Source organism: Brachyhypopomus gauderio, chromosome 9, assembly GCF_052324685.1.
Source record: "Brachyhypopomus gauderio isolate BG-103 chromosome 9, BGAUD_0.2, whole genome shotgun sequence".
Taxonomy (NCBI): Eukaryota; Metazoa; Chordata; class Actinopteri; order Gymnotiformes; family Hypopomidae; genus Brachyhypopomus; species Brachyhypopomus gauderio.
The window spans coordinates 12462896-12485252 of NC_135219.1; the positions used below are offsets into that span (position 1 = coordinate 12462896).

The 22357-nt window shown below is 42.1% G+C and overlaps 2 protein-coding genes across 3 annotated transcripts; both read left to right on the forward strand.

Annotated features, from left to right (window-relative positions):
- The first annotated feature begins 313 nt into the window (after nt 1-313).
- LOC143523081 (flavin-containing monooxygenase 5-like) lies at nt 314-9871 on the forward strand. Its single transcript, XM_077017235.1, has 10 exons — nt 314-586; nt 749-817; nt 6122-6262; nt 6695-6883; nt 7052-7217; nt 7302-7444; nt 7720-7919; nt 8126-8481; nt 8886-8958; nt 9105-9871. Exons 3-10 carry the CDS (start codon nt 6131-6133, stop codon nt 9520-9522), a joined length of 1677 nt encoding a protein of 558 aa, XP_076873350.1. The 5' UTR covers nt 314-586; nt 749-817; nt 6122-6130; the 3' UTR covers nt 9523-9871.
- A 3614-nt stretch (nt 9872-13485) lies between these two features.
- LOC143523077 (flavin-containing monooxygenase 5-like) lies at nt 13486-20565 on the forward strand. Of its 2 annotated transcripts, XM_077017230.1 has the most exons (9): nt 13486-13783; nt 15536-15676; nt 16395-16583; nt 16766-16931; nt 17423-17565; nt 17888-18087; nt 18300-18655; nt 19180-19249; nt 19369-20565. In XM_077017230.1, the coding sequence occupies exons 2-9, from the start codon at nt 15545-15547 to the stop codon at nt 19784-19786; spliced, it is 1674 nt and encodes a 557-aa protein (XP_076873345.1). In that variant the 5' UTR covers nt 13486-13783; nt 15536-15544; the 3' UTR covers nt 19787-20565. The 2 variants fall into 2 exon arrangements, with proteins under 2 accessions (XP_076873345.1, XP_076873344.1); XM_077017229.1 differs by lacking the exon at nt 16395-16583 and having other exon boundaries at nt 13487-13783.
- Nucleotides 20566-22357: the final 1792 nt, after the last annotated feature.

Genomic DNA, 22357 nt, shown 5'->3' on the forward strand with positions numbered 1-22357 from the left:
TTGGTTGTGCGTGAAAATCCCAGTAGATCAGCAGTTTCTGAAATACTCAGACCAGCCCGTCTGTCATCAACAACCATGCCATGATCAAAGTCACTTTTGTCACCTTTCTTCCCCATTCTGATGCGTGGTTTAAACTGCAGCAGATCATCTTGGCCATGTCTACATGCCTAAATGCATTTGCTGAGTTGCTGCCATGTGATTGGCTGATTCGACATTTGCGTTAATAAGCAGTTGGACAGGTGTACCTAATAAAGTGGCCGGTGAGTGTAGTTAAGCCAGGTGGACTATAACGTGTGAACACAATGACGATTTAAATAGCACAACTGGTTCCCAACACCCCAAAACATGATAAACAGAGGCCATGCGAAATAAGCCTGAGACATATTGTGTGCTTGTTTTCAACTGTTTCTTCCTCTTCAAGAACCTAATGCTTGTTCTTCATTCCACAGCCTTGAAGTTCTTATTCAGGCATGTAACGTCTTGACTTCATCCAGCAAAAGCTTGGTCACATTCAGTCTAGTCTAACTCCTCCCCCAGCATGCTGGTATTGGATTCTCAAACCAGCAGTCCTTTATATCCAGGGCAAGTAAGTACAAAAGGACTGTGTGATCAATTCTGACCCCAGATCAGTGTGTGAAAGGAAATTGGTTGTTTCTTGCTGGTCTTTTGCCATGTATATACTACAAGATAACACTTCATGACATGTATCACACTTTACCTACTTACTCCATAATCTTTATAAACCCAGGTTTCCCCACGGTAACAAGGGCAAAGTTCACCCATTGCTTTGGCTGTACTACAGACTATCATCTAAAAGGTAAGGACTGTCATCTAATTTTCTTACTAATTTAATACTTTTCATAATCTTGCTGCTCATATAAGATGATATACATAGTCAATTCAGACAACAACATTTTGCAACATTACTCTTTGTTTCTGTATTCATTTGATTTATGAGTAACAATACTACATAGAATGTAAGCTTCAGAGTACTAATTTTGGAATTTGTAACCTCCTCATGACCAATGGGAGTTACTGCCAGTGTTTGTTTAAACAACTCCCTGCTTACGGCTTTTAAAAACGAGGTCAAAAATCAGTTCTGGCCCAAGATCAGCATAGTTCCTGTTAGAACTCCTTGCGGCTGTAGAACATAGCTTGGCAGAGGAAATGATGTCTGCAGGACTGCTGTTTTGAGGCCCCATAATTCCTGTCGTGGGGCCGTATTTGGAGACAGGACAGCTAGGAGCTAGGAGCCTCCTCTCAACTTTGTGCGATTTGTATCATCAGATTTGTTACACTGAATCTGAATTGTTGCACTGAAATTCTCAATGGCAGGTGTGTAAGATGGCCGCTGACAAAATAAAGACCACGTCTGCTTTACTTTATTGTAACAGTAGCATGACATTGTTTACAGTCATACTAGCGCTAGAGTTTTATTATAAACAGTGTCTTAAGGAACAGTAGTAGTATAGGAGAATCTATAATGGAAGTGAAGCCATCTTGTATGCTTTCCTCTCTGGGTCCCAAGTGTCACTCTGGCTTGTTCCTTTCTATCTCCTTATTTGGGCAGTCTAAGTAGTCTTGTCCCACTTTGTCTGAGATGGCTCTCAGTTTCCCAAGTCCTTGTCCCATTCTACTTGTCAATGGCTTTTGTTTGTCTGTACTTTCTTTACAACAGTGATAATTAATCCACTGGGTGCCAAAGTTAGATCGGGTCTTACACGTGGATTGACATTGTCATTCATGCTGTGATATCTTGCAGTCCCATCTTTGATGGTATTGACCAGTGTCCCTCACACCCAGGCACTTCAGAGACGTCCCTGTGTCTTTCTTTCTTCAGGTGTTCAATTGGAGCTAGACAGGATGTGTGTGTGTGTGTGGGGGGGTGTGTTCTTCTGGTTAGTTGCTAAGTCCATATTTTGCTAAGAACATTTCGCATTGTGCTTTAGCAAATGTGAAGAAAGCAGGTTTAAAGCAGCAGTCATGCACGTGTCGCTTCTGTAGCAAAGACAGACTGATGTCTATAAATTCCTCAGATGAAACTTTGACCCAGGTCCCTTGAAATTCATCTCACCCCCCCAACCAGGACCCCTCTGACACCATAATGCCCAACAAAAAGAGCATAAACGAAAAAGGAATTTCACGCTGGCCTAACTCTTTCTGCCGTCTCATTTATGACTTCTAGGTGTCATGAATCCTACAGATTAGAATGCATGAAATGGTAAATGTCATTCTAAGTCCACGAGGTAGAAATTGGCAGTAAATATATTATTGTCTTCCTTTGGAAAGATTTGTGGTGGACCTTCGTAGAACGTTTAATATGAATTGTAAAATGTCTTACAGGAATTCTCATCCCCCATCAGGGAAACAAAGGCCACCCCCTTTTGTATGTACCTGATAAAAGTTCGACCCCATAGTTCATGGGAGGAGTGCGAAAGGTAAAGTCCAGAGAGCAGACATGCAGGAACAGCCTGCCTGGAGGGACCCCCATCCACAGAACTTCAGCGAGAAAGAATTAAGATTGAAACGCCTATGAAACTAAATTACAAGCCTTAAATACAGTTCTTAAACAGGCTGCAATACCACATTAGTTTAATATTATTTGGCATTTTAATGGTTTTCCTAATTGCGTATAGTTAGTCTGCGTTTGTTGGAATTTGTTTTTCACCGATCAAATGAGAGAAATTAGCCTTTTGGTGTTAACTGAGACTAAACTTAAATTGTGTGACCAGTGGTAAACTCTTACGAAGCATCATCACAGCCAGGACAGACCTTTGCCTCCTAAAGATCTGGAAGGCCTAAATTCTAATGGAGCCAGCTCTGAAAATCCAACCCAGTGGACCAAGAAACCTGGTTCTGTCATCCAGCTCATCGACGTCGTAAGGCATTTGAATTTCACGGTCCCAGTTGGTATCAACAGTATCTCAACTGTTTATACACTAAATACTATCAATTAACTCTTTCCTCCCATATGTTGCACCATGGTCCTGGAGGAACGTGATTTCGTTTCACTGTGTACTCCGTATGTAGTTGAAATGACAATAAAACCTCTTGACTTGACTTGACTTGCAAGGTAGACTCACAAATCTGATCATTAGTTCTAGGCTACTTCTCCATGGCTTCTCCTCTTGCCATAAGCCTTTGTTATAGCCTCCTTTTATTAACAAGAATATGTTTATTTTATATAACTTTCCTTTCTTGCTCATAGTTTAATTTGATGCTGCCTGATCGACCACTCTCAGATGGCTTAAAATCTTTCCTTTGCTTTCAACACACTGCTCTTATTTTGCTTAACTTTTCTCTTTCTTGTTAGATGCTACATGGCCCACTACAAATCTAGCTTGTGTTCATTCATTCATTCACTCACATTATCAAACTGGCAACTTCCGTGAGTTGAGACGGAATTAATAATTTTTAACAAATTAATAACAAATGTATTAATTTCCCTGTTAATCAGGGTGGCACCCCAATAAATCATATCAATAAATCACTAGATCAAATCACTACACCCTCTACACTCTGTACTCAATCTCACCACGTGGAAACACACCTACTCTCTCCATGGCTCATTTTCTCAGCTTCAGGATGGGTCTCATGCAGCAAGACCAATAGCTTTTGACAGCAAATCTGTAAATATTGCACAGTCAAAATATCTGGCACACAGAGTTTCTGGCCATGATGTGGGTCATTCATGAAGATCAGTCATTGGCTTCGTGGGCACCTGTAGAGGTAGGTAGTAAAATTGGCTCCTTTCGCCTTTGACATGTAGTGTATATACCCGTAGTCAGGAATATTGTTACTGATGCCCTCAGTAGAAAGGCATTTCACGAATTCACAAGCCCTGAGAGTCAGTACTCACTCTGAGACAGTGGGGAAAACTTGCTGTGTGTCTGGGAGTGTTATATCGTCTGTTGAAACATCCAGTCTCTGGGGAAAAGAAAAGTTCCAGCTCTGAGAAAGCGAAAGAGGAATACACGACGAAGCATCAATGACACAACAGCACTCTGTAGCTTGGACGACAGAGAGGCTATTGGGCGTCCATTGAGGGGAATATTGAGGAGAATGTTTCCTGTTGTAAGAGGTGCCTTTTAGGAAGGACCTGAACCTGAGGCCAGAGTACAACTTGTCTCAATATCCACAAACGCTAGAGTTAGTATGCATTGACCTTTGGTCAGTGGAAAATGTTGACTCGTTCAAACCAATCTGCAAAGAATGTGGCCTAGCTATTGTGGAACAATTTCTTTTGCTTTTCTGGTTTCCGAATTGCATACATTCTGACAGGGGTGTGAACTTTGAGAGTTCTCTTATCACAGAATTACTACAGTTAGCAGGGGTTAGTAAATCAAGCACTACTCCCTATCCATTGCTTAAAACTGCACAGTACATGAGACTACAGGTTTCCCACTTTACCTCCTAACGTTTGGTTGCAGGCCTCGCATGCCTGTCGACATGGTGTTTGAGACAGTTCTCCTGTTGATGTAGATAAGAACGTCTGCAGCATGACTGTACATGCTGTGAATCCCCGTTCAGTGTCTGGTGAACCCACTAATAGTAGAGTGAGTACGAGCTTAGAGAGAATCATTAACCCAGTGAATATGCTGATCCAAACCATGTCCTCACACTTAGGCTTGGAGTTTGTTTCATGTTAGTAGGGAATTAATCTGATTTCTGTTAAAAGTAGAATTTCTTCGTTCTTTTCAATTGTGTAAGCGAAATGGATGGTTTTTTTTATTATGTGTTCTTGACATGGGGGATAACTGCTAGTGGTGTGGTTTGTGTACTGAACTATGTACAGGGCATAGTTTTCTATAGGCTGAGTTACCATTCTGGTTTAACTGGAGAGACTGCAGCTGATTTTGGGGGGGTGAGGGAGGGCTTTATTTTGTTATGTAGTAAGTCAAGGCAAGGCAAGTGCATCTATAGCACCTTCATATGCACCAGCAATTCAAAGAGTTTCACACAAGGGAAAAAAGAATCTTATTACGACCCCAGATTTGTCATATTGGGAAGGTCAATGCCAAAAATAATAATATATAGAAATTAAAAATAAGATTTTAAAGGAAAAAAATAGAAATTAAAATTACTTAAATAAAGAATGTAAATATATCAAATATATAAGGGTTTAAAACACTAAAATAATAAACTGATAGAAATTAATATACGATTAAAATAAATTAATAAAGAATTGAAGAAGATAAAAATAATGAAACAATAAGAATAAGTAAAATATCTAACCTGGCCCAAAAAGATTGATTAAAAAACATCTAGTATTGGAGCTCTTATAATATAATCTGGCTGCTAGTTCCATTTAGAAACAACATAATAACTAAGTGCTGTCTCTCCATACTTAGTTTTTGTCTTAGGCAGGACTAACTGATTTGTTCCTAGTGACCTAAGATTTCTGCCCAGCTCTGCAGCATATCATTGTCACGTTTAGCTCCACCCCCACCTGTCAGTCTTGTTGTCATGTTGTTTAGCTCCTCGTCTATTTGTTTGTTTAGTATTCCATGTGCTTTCTGTTGTTCATGCCTTGACCTTTGTAACTCCGCCCCTTTTCATTGCATTCACCTGTTTCCTGTTTAGTTCCTTGTTAAGTAATGTATTTAAAACCCTGTGTTTGGTCTTCCCTGTGGTTTGTCTTTGTATGTAGTCACTGTCATCAAATCTTGGGCTTTTCAATTATTTCTGTGTTCCTGGTTTGTGTCTTGTTTGTGGTTTACTTTATCTTTGGTTTAGTTTTGTCATGTATCTCATTTCTGCTTTTGTTTGTCATGGACTGCCTGCCTGTTAGGAACCTGGATTTTTTTAATGACTCTTCTCATGGATTTGTCCCTAATAAATCCCTTTGTTCAACACTTGTGTCCACCACCTCCGAGTAGTCTGCTACAGTCATATAGATACACTGCTCTTACACCACTGAGTGATATATAGATCATTAATAGTACCTTCAAATTTATCCTGTCGTGTACTGGTAGCCAGTGTTGGCCCCTGTTTTAAGGCATCTTGGAGCAGTGTCAGAAAACAGCCCATGCACTGGGCTCTACCCCATGGAAATCCTGCCTTATCTTCCTGGAATTCTTGACGACAGCATTCTTGATTTCATTGAATATATTCTTCTCAGACGCCCAGGATGGCTCGCCGCGTGGCCGTGATCGGAGCAGGCTGTGCTGGACTCACCAGCATTAAGTGCTGCTTGGACGAGGGTCTGGAGCCAGTGTGTTTTGAGAGCACTGATGACATCGGAGGACTCTGGAGGTTTAAGGTGGGATACTTTTCTGGAGCAGTTAGTTGTGATAGACGTCTATAGATGGTCAGAATGATGATGAATGTCCAGGAAGAACCCCTATGGGCATTATGTAAATCACAACCTTTCATCTTCATATATGCAACATCTGAACTCCAAGAAAAATCTGCTTAATTTACATAACAGCAGACACATATATGCCATAATTGGGTGTACCAATATTTTATAACATAGGTAAATAAAAAAATTGTGTTTATATTGTTATATTAGGGCAAAATTGAGAATTCACAGCAATTTTGTTGGTTTCAACCGTATTATATTATGGTACATTTATTCTTAATAAGAGCTGATTTCACAAGACCGAGCAACTCAGTAAAAAATCTCCACGTTTTTACCTGTTAGTCCTGGCTGTTTGTCCTTGACTATGTAGTTGTGTTTCCGTGTGGTCAGGAAACACCAGAGTCTGGGCGTGCCAGTATGTACCGCTCCCTCTACCTGAACACCTCAAAAGAGATGATGTGCTACAGCGACTTCCCCATGCCAGCGCACTACCCCAACTTCATGCACCACTCCCAGATGCTGCAGTACTTGAGGCTGTACGTGGAGCACTTTGAGCTGCTTAAACACATTCGCTTCCAGGTTCTCGCCTTTCTCTTCTCAAAACGGTCATGTGTGTGTGCAGCAGCAATGTATTGCTTACAGGGTTTGGTGTTGTTTCGTTTGGTTTATGTATCTGTAGCGTTCAGATCTTGACCAATATGTACCAGTGTCTATAGACATATGACTGTGTGTGTCTGTGTGTTTTAGACTACAGTGCACAGTGTGAGACCCAGACCTGACTTCTCTCTCTCAGGTCAGTGGGAGGTGGTAACTGAGAGCAGAGATGGATGCAGAGAAGCACATGTGTTTGACGGGGTGCTTCTATGTTCTGGACACTTCACACACCCTGTCACGCCTCTCTCAGCATTTCCAGGTACAATAAAGTTACATAAAGCACATAGACCATCCCCTCTCAAGTCCTATGTGTTTTGATATAATTCCTCTTTTGCTGCTCCAGGCATAGACACATTCTCAGGAGAATGCTCCCACAGTTGGGAATATAAGGACGCAGAGGCGTTCCGTGGGAAAAGTGTGGTGGTTGTTGGAATGGGAAACTCTGGAGGAGACATTGCTGTGGAGATCAGTAGAGTGGCACAGAGGGTACGATCCATAAACACAATCTCCCTAGACATAATGCAAACATAATGGGTTTAAGATCTTAAATATTGTTAGTTTACAACTAGTCAAGAATTCCAGTCAACTAATTTGCAGTTTAGCTTCTTTGGAGCTAAACATATCTACTCATTGCTAACTTTTACCCCCTTTTCAGAAGTGTACATGTATTCTGTTTAATACCTACAGATGCAGTGATACTCGTGCATTAAAGTTAGTCTAATTGTACAATAACCTCTTTCCTGCTTGCCTTTACATCTTAGACCTTCCTGAGCACGCGTGAAGGAGCCTGGGTAGTGGGCCGCATGGCTGGCAGTGGCCTGCCCCTGGACATAATGATGGTTAGACGTTTGAATAACCTGCTTCTCTACCTGCTCCCCCGATCCCTGCTCAACTGGATGGTGGAGAGTGCCTACAACCAGAAACATGACCACAGGCTGTATGGACTACAGCCCAGCCACAGGTGCCATTCAGGACTGAATAAATACCACCACAAATGGAGAAACTGCTTTCCTGAAGCCCTCTAGTGCAATTGTGATTTAATTCTACCAGATCAAACATAGTAGCTATATGTTCTAGCTCTACAGTACATTCCAGATCAGTATATTAATAAAGCCATAACATTTTCACCAAAATAAAAAGCACTAGCCAGAGGTTTTTCCATTGCAGGTTGCTCGACCAACGACCTGTGATTAACGATGACCTGCCATTGCGCATCCTCCAGGGGGCGCTGCAGATGAAGCCCAACATACGCGAGTTTCGAGGCTCAGCCGTGGTGTTTGATAATGGGGTGATGGAAGAAGGGATCGATGCAGTGGTATTTTGCACAGGATACAGGGCCACCTTCCCGTTCCTGCCACCATCGTTGGCCAGTGGTCCTGAGGGGGAGATACTCCTCTACAGAAGAGTATTCCCTCTGTCTCTTGAGCGCCCCACGCTGGCCATCCTGGGGCTGGTCAACGTCACAGGATCCCTAATGCCTGTGATGGAGATGCAGGCACGATGGGCCACTAGAGTGTTTGCAGGTAGTTCACAAACCAGATCATGTTGGGGCCTCACTTTTCTAAACACTAGTAGGCATATAGTGTTTTCCACTCAGTCCAGGAATACTCCTGCTATTATACACTTTGACCAGCTCATGAGCTGGTGAGTTGACTAGAAGTGTAAGAGAGCTTAAATCCAAATGCTACCCTGGAACTGGTCAGAAGTGGAAGTTCTTGTAGAACAGTACTACCTACCTTTCACCTCTGATGATGGTCATTACTTATCAGTGAATTCAAAACCTAGGACTGGAAACCTCTCACATAGGACACATGATGGGTTATAAGTGTGAATGAATATTTCTGAATGTATTATAGTAAAGAGATGTTAGTCCGATGGTCACCCCAAGCTTTTAAATGAAAAAAACCTCAACACACTTTTCTTTTAGGACTGAACCATCTTCCTCCTTTGGCAACAATGCATAAGATTACTGAGAAGGAGAAGAAGGCAAATATGAAGAAGTAAGGTTTTCTAACATTCAGAATCAATATTATTTTTGTCTGTAGACCATTTGGGTCAGGATACCACGTAACGTTTGGTTCTACCTTGATCATTAACACACATTTGTATTCTCTCTTGACTGTTCGGCTCTCTTCGTCCTGTACAGGTACCATTGTCCAAAGAAGGCTGCACTCGAGAGAGACTACATACCTTACATCGATTCACTTGCTAAGGAAGTGGGTGTTCGCCCCAACATCCTACGGCTGCTCCTGACGGACCCTGCTATAGGGTTTAGGGTCCTGTTTGGTCCCTTCACCCCCTACCAGTTTCGGCTGAGCGGGCCGGGTAGGTGGGAGGGAGCTCGCCAGGCCATCCTCACCCAATGGGAGCGCTTGACCACACCCCTACAAACGCGGCCCGTTCCGGAGCTCAAATCCTCTGGCTTTTCCAGTTGGAGTCTGGCAGGTGGAGCTTTGTTGGTTTTTGCTGCCATTGTGTTCCAAAGAAGAAATCCAACCTTTCTTCAAAGTCAGATCGCACGGTTGGCCTCTGTTGGCATGAGCAGATGGTACAGTCAGTCCTAAAACCTGGTATCATGGTAGATGGTGGAGAAGGTGCTCATTACTGGGTTTAGTTAGCATGAAATGGTAGTCTTGGTGTACTTAAAAACATAATGTGGAAGGTTTTGAAGAGTCTCCAAATGTGCAGTATATTTTATAGCATATAGCCAATGTGCTGTCTCGCTTGTATTGATTCATGAGATAGCAGACCGTTCTCCAATAACTCACCTACATTTTCAGTTAATTTTATTTTGGATGCCACACCATAGAAATGTCAGCCTTATGTCCCTCATGCTTATCTCGCTCAATTAAATCTTTTATGAAAGGACCATTATCTTTATATACTGGCAAATACACAATCAATATAGGTAAGAAGCAGAGGTGGGACCAAGTCAGTGTTTTGCAAGTCTCAAGTAAGTCCAAGTCTTTATACCTCAAGTCCCAAGTCAAGTCTCAAGCAAAGACACTCAAGTCAAGTCAAGTCTCGAGTCAAGACAGGCAATAGTCAAGTCAAGTCCCAAGTCTGAAACTTGGAATTTCAAGTCCTTTCGAGTCTTTTTTTTTTTTTTACTAATGTTGCAGGTATATTTTAAATTTTAAATGTAAATAATAGACATGCGTTCTTTTTTAAATCTGTATTCTCCTCAAATCTTGATAAAACATGTGCAACTGAAAACACGAAGTATAAAAAAAAATAAAATTACACCTCTTTATTGCACAGTTCAATTTGTTAAACTTAGCTGCAAAAATATTCATACTTTAAACTACAATTTTCCAGAAATAAATATTCTGTGAAAAAGTCATAAGTAGAACTCCATGTTCAAATAAAAAGTGCTGATATTTTCACAGTACAATACAAAGAACCATAACAGCATTTTCCCTCTCTTCTCTTATCTGGTTTCTTGGAGAACATGTGTGAGTGACACAAGACAAACAAATATAAGAACTGAACAATTAACAGGAATCTGCAACTTTAGACATTTCAGTAAACTATTCTGCATTGCATTTGCTGGCCAAAAGTCTGTATGTCATTTGTGCACGATGAATGATGTCCCCATAGCTGAAAACTCGCTCCACTTTTGTCAATATATTTTTTTCTCGACGTAGATGTTCAAATACACAATCCATGCTGAGATAGAACTGGATATTATGATGGTGACAGAGAGAGGCTCTCTTCCCCGTGTTCAGATACAGAACCCAGGGTTGCCAACTCTCACGCATTGAGCGTGAGACACACGCATTTGACCGTCTTCACACGCTCTCACGCCACACATCCGATTTCTCACGCCGGAAAAAAATCTAGTTTATTTACCTCTGATCCACATCTATGATTCAATGAGTTACTAGGTCGCTCTGGCACCAACCACTGGCGATCGATCGATCGCGATATAATACTTAATTTGTGTCCATTTTACACCCCGCCCGGTAAAAATTTACGTTCGCCAACCCCCCTTTTGATTGGTTGTGCTGCAGCTCATGCACACACACACGTACAGAGTGTGGAAAAGCAGAGGACTGGTCTGCGTCAGAAGGACGGAAATGAAATTAATGGGGCGCACTTTATAAATATTAATATGCGTTTTAAAATTTAGATTTGGGGTAAAAAAAAATCAAGTCTTTGCAAGTAAAGGTTCAAGTCCAATTCAAGTCCCAAGTTATTGGTGTAAAAGTCCAAGTCAAGTCTAAGTCTCTGAATATTTTTTCAAGTCAAGTCAAAAGTCTTAATATTAATGACTCGAGTCTGACTCGAGTCCAAGTCATGTGACTCGAGTCCCCACCTCTGGTAAGAAGGCATGCAAAGATATATTCCTTCACAAATGGTTAACATAAAGGTCTTTCAAACAATATTTGCCTGCAGGAGGTCATGCCAAATTTTTTAATTACATTTTTTTAATCCTCAAAAATATAACCAATGGGGAAATGGTAGATTACAGATTATGAACTCAATGCTACCGGTTGCAATCCAGAGCTCATGCCAGTCAGAATGTCAGGATTGCAGCCTGCAGGTTTAACGCTGCAGGAGTAAGCCACACTGGGACTGCTAAGAACAGCACATCAGTGGCCCTGTTTTCGTCTGTTCACCAGTTCCACATATAATGAATGTGGCTCAGTCATCTTCACAGGGTTTCACACACTGGATAGTCACCTGATGCCAGGGACATTGCGACAGAGGGCAATTATGAGCCTGATACAACACAAGTTTGTTTTTAAATTATATTTTTGGCTCATTGAGGCATTTTGCAACACTAGCATTAAAAAAAATTCTAGATAGGTATGCTGATGTAATGTCAAAAGCATTTAGAATAAGGCCTGCAGTTAAACAAATGTCAAAATGTGTTTGAAAACAAGCTGGACATGCAATATGGTTTTAAATACTTTGAGGAATAATGCCATGGATGAAAAGTTGCAGTGCACAAGTTATTTGAAATTTTTCTAGAAAATGGCTGACTCTGGCCTCTTTAGTTACTACTGAAGGAAGCAGTCTGAGCTATAGCCAGTGTTGTTGAAATAGACAAGGGATTGATTAACATCATAGAGTTGGTCTGATACAGCTGGGGGGAAAAGGTTAGTCCTTTTGAAAGATCTGGATGTCTCCATACACGTGTCCTAAAGTGATCTCATTCTCATATAAATCATAATGAATAAAGTATCACATCTTCGATTCGTCTGTTTCATGAAACTGTTGTAGAACTTTTTGCAGACACAAATGTGTAATCTATTGTCTTTTTCTGTCATGGTGGTGGATCACTTTTAATAGGCTACTTGGTCATGACAACATTTTCTACAATTTTTTTTGTCAGTTGCACAAAATGCAATCAAATACTGTTATTGGGTAGTGAAATGGGTGTGGCCTGCTGTGGAATTCCTCTGGAATTCTGAGATGTCATTTTACACTCAGTGGCAGGACAATGGTTTTCTGAAATTATCAACAGAGCAGACCAAGACCAAAGAGCTCTACTCATAAATGAGTTGTTTATTTGGTTGAATGTACACAACGATAAACTAAAATTGAGGCAAATTAAACAGCAGTGTTTCACCTTCTCAGTGTTCAACACAAACAACGTAATTCATTTAGCTCTGGCTTTGTTACCTACAGCTGATAAATTATAGTTTCTAACACTGAGTAAACACTGTGTATAATAATTCCAAAATAAAAAACCAATGTCTTCATGAATGCATGAACAGAACTCCATGCACATAAACAGAGGACGTAAAACGAACCCACCTAAAAATCTTTATATGGTTAAATGTAGTAAAGTGAGAAATATCAATATTATGACAATGTTATCAGACATTTGGCAAATATTAGTCAGGATGCTGTCTTCAGATTGTCAATATTTATAAGCACACATGGAGAATCATCGGTTAGATTTGTTTAAAATAGAAAAGGAATACTAGTCTAACATTTTCACACCTATCCGATCTCCGTCCTTACAACCTCACCTGCGCTCAGGTCTTCCTCAGCCGGGCTGTTCACTATTCTCCCCACCAGTGTTCACAGCTGTGGAGATCATGTGTTTTCCAGATGTGCTCCTCGACTCTGAAACTCTCTTCACTCTCTGGTCCAACAGTCTGCAACTCTCCATTTTTAAAACTAACCTTAAAAACATTTTTTGACTTTCATATAATAAACCTCAAACATAATCACCTCTTTCATCTGTTCATGTCTTGGCCATGCTGTGTGCTATATATTCTGTATTCTGTGTGTGTTCTGCATTGTATATCCAATAATGTATTTTATATACTAATTATACATGTCTGAAAAGTGCTATACAAATACAATTTAGACAGCCATGTAGATCACTCCTTTGTAGTCAGCCAGTCTAACTACACAGGTCAGTCTCCTGCAGCCCTTCCCTAATGATACTTCAGGGCATGTATCACACTCGAAGCATCGTAGTCGCACAATAACAACTCGGATTGTGCAACAGCGTTTAAACGAAGCAATAAGTGGAATGCTCTGGGTAGGACTTGAGAAAAGGAGCGTGTCTCTCGCACTGGTGGTTGGGACCTGCGGGCATAAATAGAGCAGAGGGAACAAGTGATGGGTACATGTGATGAAAAGGGTGTATCAGAAGGTGGGTGACTGGGATCAAGGAAGGTGTGTTAGGGCATTGTTGTGTGTATGTGGGCTTCTCCCCTGAGCAGAGGGACCAGCTCGCCGTGACACCTACTTATTCCCTAATCTTTAATAAACCCAGATTTCCCCACGGTAACGAGGGCAAATTTCACACATTGCTTTGATTGTGCTACAGACTGTCAAACCTTGACTGTCAATTAAAAGGTAAGGACCATCATCTAATTTCCTTCCTAATTGAATTCTTTCATAACCTTGCTGCTCATATAAGATGACTTAATAAGTTGTGGTACACTGCATTGATTGTAAAAGAGGATTAATCAATTCAGACAACATTTTGTAACATTACTCTTTGTTGGTGTATTCATTTGATTTATAAGTAACAATACTACATAGAATGTAAGCTTCAGAGTACTAATTTTGGAATTTGTAACCTCTTCATGACCAATGGGGGTTACTGCCAGGGAGCTGAAACTGTATTTATATAGCTCCTGATTTGGTATCCTCACTGTTGTTTTGTTTAAACAACTCTGCTGTTTACAGCTTTTTAAAGCTATGGCAAAAACTAGTTCTGGTCCAAAATCAGCACAGTTCCTGTTGGAACTAACAACCTGTGGTGGTATCACATAATGTCTGCAGGATTGCTGCTTTGATGCTCCTAGGAATTGCCTTGTATTTCGAGGCAAAACAGCTGGACCTTGAACATTTCTATATTTATGCATGTTTGCTGTGTGTGGCTGCATCAAACAAGGAGTCCAGTCCAGCAGCTCCTTCTGACTGATCTACAGTCACGCTCTTTTCAGGAGCTAAACTCCACCCCCACCTGTCAGTCTTGTTGTCATGTTCTGTTTAACCCCTCCTGTCTGTCTTAGTATTCCATGGTTGTGTTTGAAATAGCCTACTACATACTGCATACTGGTCCTCCTAGTAGTATGCAATAGTTTCCAGTATGCGACAAAAGCAAAGCATACTATGGGGTCACGTGAACATAGCATTGCATGATGGGATGCAGTACACCATGAAGATAGCTCTGTTCGCGTACTGGAATATTTTGCGGAAGTATGTCATCCGGGGATGTTTCGCGTACTGGGTAAATTCTTTTTATTCGCATACTGCATACTGATTTGGGGCCCAAGCAGTATGCCAGGAGTATGTGGTAGGCTATTTCGAACACATCCCATGTGCTTTCTGTTGTTCATGCCTTGACCTTTGTAACTCCTCCACTTTGTCATTGTATTCACCTGGTTCTAGTTCCTTGTTAAGTAATTACACCTTGTGTTTTGTCTTCTTTGTTCCTAGTCTTTGTATGTGTCTTCAAATACTTCTACGGTCATGTTTTGTATCTTTATCTTCCGTTGTTTTGTTTGTATCTGTGTAATTTATCTTTGGTTTAGTCCTAGTTTTGTCTTGTATCTCGTTTTTGGTTTTGTTTAAGTCATATAAAGTCATATCACTCCATGTTGGTTTTGTGTCTGTTTTGGACAACCTGCCTGTTATGAACCTGGACTGTTTAAATGGATTCACCCCTAATAAATCTCACTCTGCTGTGGTGTACTGTTAGCCAGTGTTGGCTCGTTTTAAGGCATCTTGGAACAGCGTCAGAATGCAGCCCATGCACTGGGCTCTACCCCATGGAAATCCTGCCTTATCTTCCTGAAATTCTTGACAACTGCATTCTTGATTTCGTTGAATGTACCACTTGAGAAAATTTAGGTGATATGTAACAATCCATATACAATGGCCTACAACAGTCAGCTATTTCAAATGAGCGACTTGGTGGCTTCGATATCTGAAGATACCTGAAAATTAGGTTGTAGGTAGAATCCTAATGCATTATGGCTTCTAGATTTACTGCCCAGGTAAATCTGATGCCGGTGAATGGATCTTTCTTTGTATACAGTTATTTCTTACAATGTGTAGTGCTGTTGGTTGTCTGTAACCGGCGTCTCTGGTTCTCAGACGTCCAGGATGGCTCGCCGCATGGCCGTGATTGGAGCAGGAAGCTCTGGACTCACCAGCATTAAGTGCTGCTTGGACGAGGGTCTGGAGCCAGTGTGTTTTGAGAGCACTGATGACATCGGCGGACTCTGGAGGTTTAAGGTGGGATACGTCTCACGAGCAATACAGCTGTGATAGACTTCTACAGATGGTCACAATGATGCCCAACTAAACTTGAGCAGCCAGGTTCACCTGTTGATTTAAATGACATGAGGTGCTTCCCTTACTTTGCAGGTTGATGTACCAAAGCAATAACAATACAATACCATTCTGCATAATCTCATGTATACAATCATACTTTTCTATCTTAAAGGGAGTGGTTTCTTCCAGGAAGAAACCCTGTGGGCATTATGTAAACCACAACCCTTCATCTTCATATATGCAACACCTGAATTCCAAGAAAAATCTGGCAAATTTACAATAAGAGTTCAGAGCAGACGTTGAGACAATATCACACAAACACACACACACGCAAATATGCCAATTGGTGTATTAGTATTTTATGACCTAGGTACATTTTTTAAATATGTGGTGTTTTGGCATATTGGGGCAAAATGTAGAATTCACAGCACTTTTGTTGGCATCAACCTTGGTTTATGGTATGTTTATTGTTAAGTGTTGAATTCACAAGATAACAGCAAATAAGAAGGTATATTGTAGGTACATTGTACAGAGCATCAAGTTGCAGGTCTGCTCTAGTTTGTAGACTGCAGAGGGTACTTTTAGTTGCAGAATAAATGCACACCCTCTCTGAAGCATCTTTACCTGTTAGTCCTGGCTGTTTGTCCTTGACTATGTACTTGTGTTTCCGTGTGGTCAGGAAACACCAGAGTCTGGGTGTGCCAGTATGTACCGCTCCCTCTACCTGAACACCTCAAAAGAGATGATGTGCTACAGTGACTTCCCCATGCCAGCGCACTACCCCAACTTCATGCACCACTCCCAGATGCTGCAGTACTTGAGGCTGTACGTGGAGCACTTTGAGCTGCTTAAACACATTCGCTTCCAGGTTCTCGCCTTTCTTTTCTCAAAACGGCCATGTGTGTGTGCAGCAGCAATGTATTGCTTACAGGGTTTGGTGTTGCTTTGTTTGGTTTATGTATCTGTAGCATTCAGATCTTGACACATTAAGACCTAATATGTACCAGTGTCTATAGACATATGACTGTGTGTGTCTGTTGTGTGTTTTAGACTACAGTGCACAGTGTGAGACCCAGACCTGACTTCTCTCTCTCTGGTCAGTGGGAGGTGGTAACTAAGAGCAGAGATGGATGCAGAGAAAAACATGTGTTCGACGGGATACTTGTATGTTCTGGACGCTTCACACACCCTGTCATACCTCTCTCATCATATCCAGGTACAATCACAGCACCCCCCCCCCCCCCCCATTTTTAAGCATAGACCATGCCCTCTTATTATATTATATTGAACTTATATAGCGCCTTTCACAAACCTAAGGTCGCTTTACATATTTACCCAGGAGCATGAGTACAAGGTTTTCACACCCATTCACACACTGGCGAGAAACCAATTGCACACAGCGTACTCTCTACCGGAAACCTCAGACCCCTGGGGGACTGAACTGGGTGCAAGAAGGGGAGAGGAGAACACCCACGACAGAGCACCAACCACCACTGGGCATGCAGACAGTCATACACAGACACTTTTTATTGGAAAAGGGGAGATGCACGGTCACACACTCCTCCATGTTTTTGGAGTGTGGAAGGAAACCCACCTAGACGACATGGAAACTTCACTCAGATAGGGAGAGTGCTAACATGCTAACCACCAAGCCACTGTGTTGCCCAGCCAATGTAATTTGATATAATTCCTCTTTTGCTGCTCTAGGCATAGACACATTCTCAGGAGAATGCTCCCACAGTTGGGAATATAAGGACGCAGAGGCGTTCCATGGGAAAAGTGTGGTGGTTGTTGGAATGGGAAACTCTGGAGGAGACATTGCTGTGGAGATCAGTAGAGTGGCACAGAGGGTACGATCCATAAACACAATCTCCCTAGACATAATGAAAACCTAATGGGTTTGGTTAAGATCTTATCTAAATTAAGTTAGTCCACAGCTAGTCAAGAATTCCAGTCAACTAGTTTTCAGTTTAGCTTCTTCACAGCTAACCACATCTACTGGTTGCATCTACCACCGGACATCAGTGTGCTAACTTTTACTTAACCTGTTACCCTCTTTTCAGAAGTGTGCATGTATTGTTCTGTTTTATACCTACAGATGCAGTGATACTCGTGCATTAAAGTTAGTCTAATTGTACAATAACCTCTTTCCTGCTTGCCTTTACCTCTTAGACCTTCCTGAGCACGCGTGAAGGAGCCTGGGTAGTGGGCCGCATGGCTGGCAGTGGCCTGCCCCTGGACATAATGATGGTTAGACGTTTGAATAACCTGCTTCTCTACCTGCTCCCCCGATCCCTGCTCAACTGGATGGTGGAGAGTGCCTACAACCTGAAATATGACCACAGGCTGTATGGACTACAGCCCAGCCACAGGTGCCATTCAGGACTGAATAAATACCACCACAAATGGAGAAACTGCTTTCCTGAAGCCCTCTAGTGCAATTGTGATGAAATTATACCAGATCAAACACAGTAGCTATATGTTCTAGCTCTACAGTACATTCTAGAACATCAAGCCCTAACATCTTCACCAAAATAAAAACATCTGAAGCTACAGCTTCATTAGCCAGATTTCTTCATTGCAGGATACTCGACCAACAACCTGTGATTAACGATGACCTGCCATTGCGCATCCTCCAGGGGGCGCTGCAGATGAAGCCCAACATACGCGAGTTTCGAGGCTCAGCCGTCGTGTTTGATAATGGGGTGATGGAAGAAGGGATCGATGCAGTGGTATTTTGCACAGGATACAGGGCCACCTTCCCGTTCCTGCCACCATCGTTGGCCAGTGGTCCTGAGGGGGAGATACTCCTCTACAGAAGAGTATTCCCTCTGTCCCTTGAGCGCCTCACGCTGGCCATCCTGGGGCTGGTCAACGTCACAGGATCCCTAATGCCTGTGATGGAGATGCAGGCACGATGGGCCACTAGAGTGTTTGCAGGTAGTTCACAAACCAGATCATGTTAGGGCTTTTCTAAACACGTAGTATAGTGTTTTCCACTCAGTCCAGGAAAACTCCTGCCATTACAGACTTTGTCCAACTCATAAGTGTAATTTCAGAGCCTAAAATCTGACTCTTCCCTGGTATTTATCATAACTAGTAATTCTTTAGAACAGAGATTTTCAAAACAAAGCCATCAAGTTCTTCAGTCTACTGATTTGCTACCTTCCTTTCACCTCCGAGTCATTTCAGTTATATTAATTTAATATTAGTTTCATTACTTGGCAATTATTTTTTAAACCTAGGACTGGAAATTGGATTTCAGCATTTAGTCTTGTGCATGGTTTAGAGATTCAGAGACGTAAGACATGATCATGTCATTATGGGTTATAATTAGAAATAGATAATGCATGGACCAATATTTCTGAATGCAGTATAGTAGAGATGTTTGCCCAATGGTCACCCCAAAACTTGAAACAAAGTCAAAGATCTCTCAACCTCATGTTCTAACACACTTATTTTAGGACTGAACCATCTTCCTCCTTTGGCAATAATGCATAAGATAACAGAGAAAGAGAAGAAGGCAAATATGAAGTAAGGTTCTCTTACAATTTTCAGGATCAATATTTTTGTCTGTAGACGAGTTGGCTCAAGATACCATGTAACGCTTTTGTATTCTCTTTTGACTGTTCATCTCTCTTCGTTGTGTACAGGTACTATTGTCCAAAGAAGGCTGCACTTGTGACAGACTACATACCTTACTTTGATTCACTTGCAAAGGAAGTGGGTGTTTGCCCCAACATCCTGCGGCTGCTCCTGACGGTCCCTGCTATAGGGTTGAGGGTCCTGTTTGGTCCCTTCACCCCCTACCAGTTTCGGTTGAGCGGGCCGGGTAGGTGGGAGGGAGCTCGCCAGGCCATCCTCACCCAATGGGAGCGCTTGGCCACACCCCTACAAATGCGGCCCGTTCCGGAGCTCAAATCCTCTGGCTTTTCCAGTTGGAGTCTGGCAGGTGGAGCTTTGTTGATTTTTGGTGCCATTGTGTTCCAAAAAAGAAATCCAACCTTTCTTCAAAGTCAGATTGCATGGTTGGCCTCTGTTGGCATGAGCAGATGGTACAGTCAGTCCTAAAACCTGGTATCATGGTAGATGGTGGAGAAAGTGCTCAGTACTGGGTTTAGTTAGCATAACAAAGTTGGCCATGGTGTACTTACCATAAAATTGTGGAAGCTTTTGAACAGACTCTTTCCAAATGTGCATTATATTTTATAGTATATAGCCAAAGTGCTGTCTCGCTTGGCCCCGCCCCCATTGGTTCGTCATATCTACATCCCAGTTTGGCTTGGCCACCCCCGTAGGCGTGGTCTCCCCCTGCTGATACGAGTTAGCTTAGGCAATGGAATTATAAGTAGCATGAGGATGTAGTTAACCCTCGGGGTTCATTGTTGAAAGTAATGTCTTCCGTCAAGTGTTAAGCGATGTATTTAATGTTTATTGGTTAATACCTCTGGGTTAAGAAACTCGTTATAGTATCATTGTTTAAGAATCCAGGGTTATTGATAAGCCTGTGTTTTGGTGTTTGTGAGACATGTGTTTTGCTTGAGCGTTTGTCATGTGTATGGGTGAGTTTACCGTTCTAGTGTATGATAGCAAATTGGTCTCAAAATTAAAATTAAAATGTAACGCGCAAAATGGCTATGTAATCTAAAATTGGCATTTACATGTTCCACTCATACAAGCAACTTTGAGCTCAAAATTCAAATGCAATAATTTCATTTACGTTTGCAATTTGGTAGACGTCTATTCATATTTCATTTACACATACGTTTTGATGCTTTGTTTGTGCTTTTATTTCAATGAAAATGTATTTCCTGATCTGAACTAAGCTTCATGTGAACATGCAATGGTTGTATCAAGTAACATAAAACAGGAAGATGATAAATCCTGCACCTAACATTCAGAGTCATGCAACAGGCTTGGCTAGGATGTATTAACCAACCAACAACCATGATCTAATAATACTTACACAATACTACTAAGAAGACAAGATAGATTTCACACACCCTATGCACACACTAGTTGCTTGAACAGAACACAGCAGCAGCTACAATCTGATACTGGCTCGACAAGGATCCAGAAGCACAGCGCACTATGTTCATGGTCCATTGCCTCAACTGCCAAGTACTCAGACCACCAAACAAACCTGGACTGACCTTCAAAACAAAGTGACATGGACACACACAATACCTTGCAAGCTTTTCCTTGGGGTCATCAGGAAGGCACCTCCCTTCGTTGGTGTTTCGATGAATTGAGCCCCCAACACCTCCAGAAGGCTCATCAGTGGAGTCTGGCGTCCCAGACCCACCCCCCTCCAAGCTCACAATGTAGCCCATCACAAAATTACCAACAACCCTGCTACCCGACGGCTATCGGAAAAGCCAAGTGACAATCCTACCCATATCTCAACATCACACCCACCAAACAATTTATCTCTTCAAGTACTATCCTTACCCCACCTACCCTCAGCCCTTCTTAGCCACACCCACTGACTAGATCTCTCAGCTACCTCTGACAACTCCTTTACCACTGCTCTCATGCCACAGCCTCTAAATCCAAACTCAGCCAGTAGTCTTGTGGCAGACTTCGCCACGAAACCCCTAGCCCCTACCTCTACAGGTCTAATATATGCTTGCCAGCCCCGCTCTCTTACCTCAGCCACCAAATCTGCATACTTCAACCTTTTCCTTTCATATGCTGCATCAACTTCGTCCTCAAACGGAACAGTTAGCTCTATGAAATACACTATTCGCTTACTTTCAGAGTACAACACAACATCTGGCCTCAAGTTTGTGACAACAATACACTCTGGAACCTGCAATTTACAGCCTACATCAACCAACAGTTTCCAATCTCTTGCATCAGCCCACTTATCGCCAACTTTTGAAAACTGTGCTGGCTCCTTGCTATGCTGCCCCTCACACACAAACCTAATTACTCTATTGGAACTAGCAACTGGCATGCCACTAACTTCCAAACGCTTCTTATCAAGTGCACCTGCCAGTGATTTAAGTACCTGATTATGCCTCCATGTATAACGTCCCTGTGACAAACTCACCTTGCATGCCGACAGGATGTGCTTCAATGTACCACTTCCTGCACATAGCTTACAAGTTGGATCCTCACCTAACCACTGCCCAAGGTTTTGTGGAGTTGGAAGCACATATCATAAGTAGCTCCCACCAGAAACTTTATACGACTCGCATCCAATGCCCACAACTCTCGCCAAGTGATTCTCCTCTTCTCTACACTTTCCCATTTCATCCACTGACCCTGCTTACTCTGTCCTGCAGCTTTTGCCCGTCTTACTTCCTCCTCCTGCTCTCGAATAAAACCAGTCACCATTCGTCTTCTCTCAGGAGATGTGGCCTTGCTGAATGCCCTCCATGTATCACCTGACCCTAGTCCTGCCCTACCATTTTGCACCTGCCCTACAACATCTCTATGCTCCAATGCCCTCTTTGCTGCCTGAGTTGCCTCTTGGGAATTCCACTTTCTTCCTGTACGTGTCACTGGTGCCGCTGCTTTGATCAGTGCATCTTTCGACCCCATCAACAACATTTCTCTGCCTACCTTGGCACATTTAAACTCCTCAACTAAGCTTGTTAGTGGCAGTTCTAGTACTCCTCTCCCGAACCATGCCAC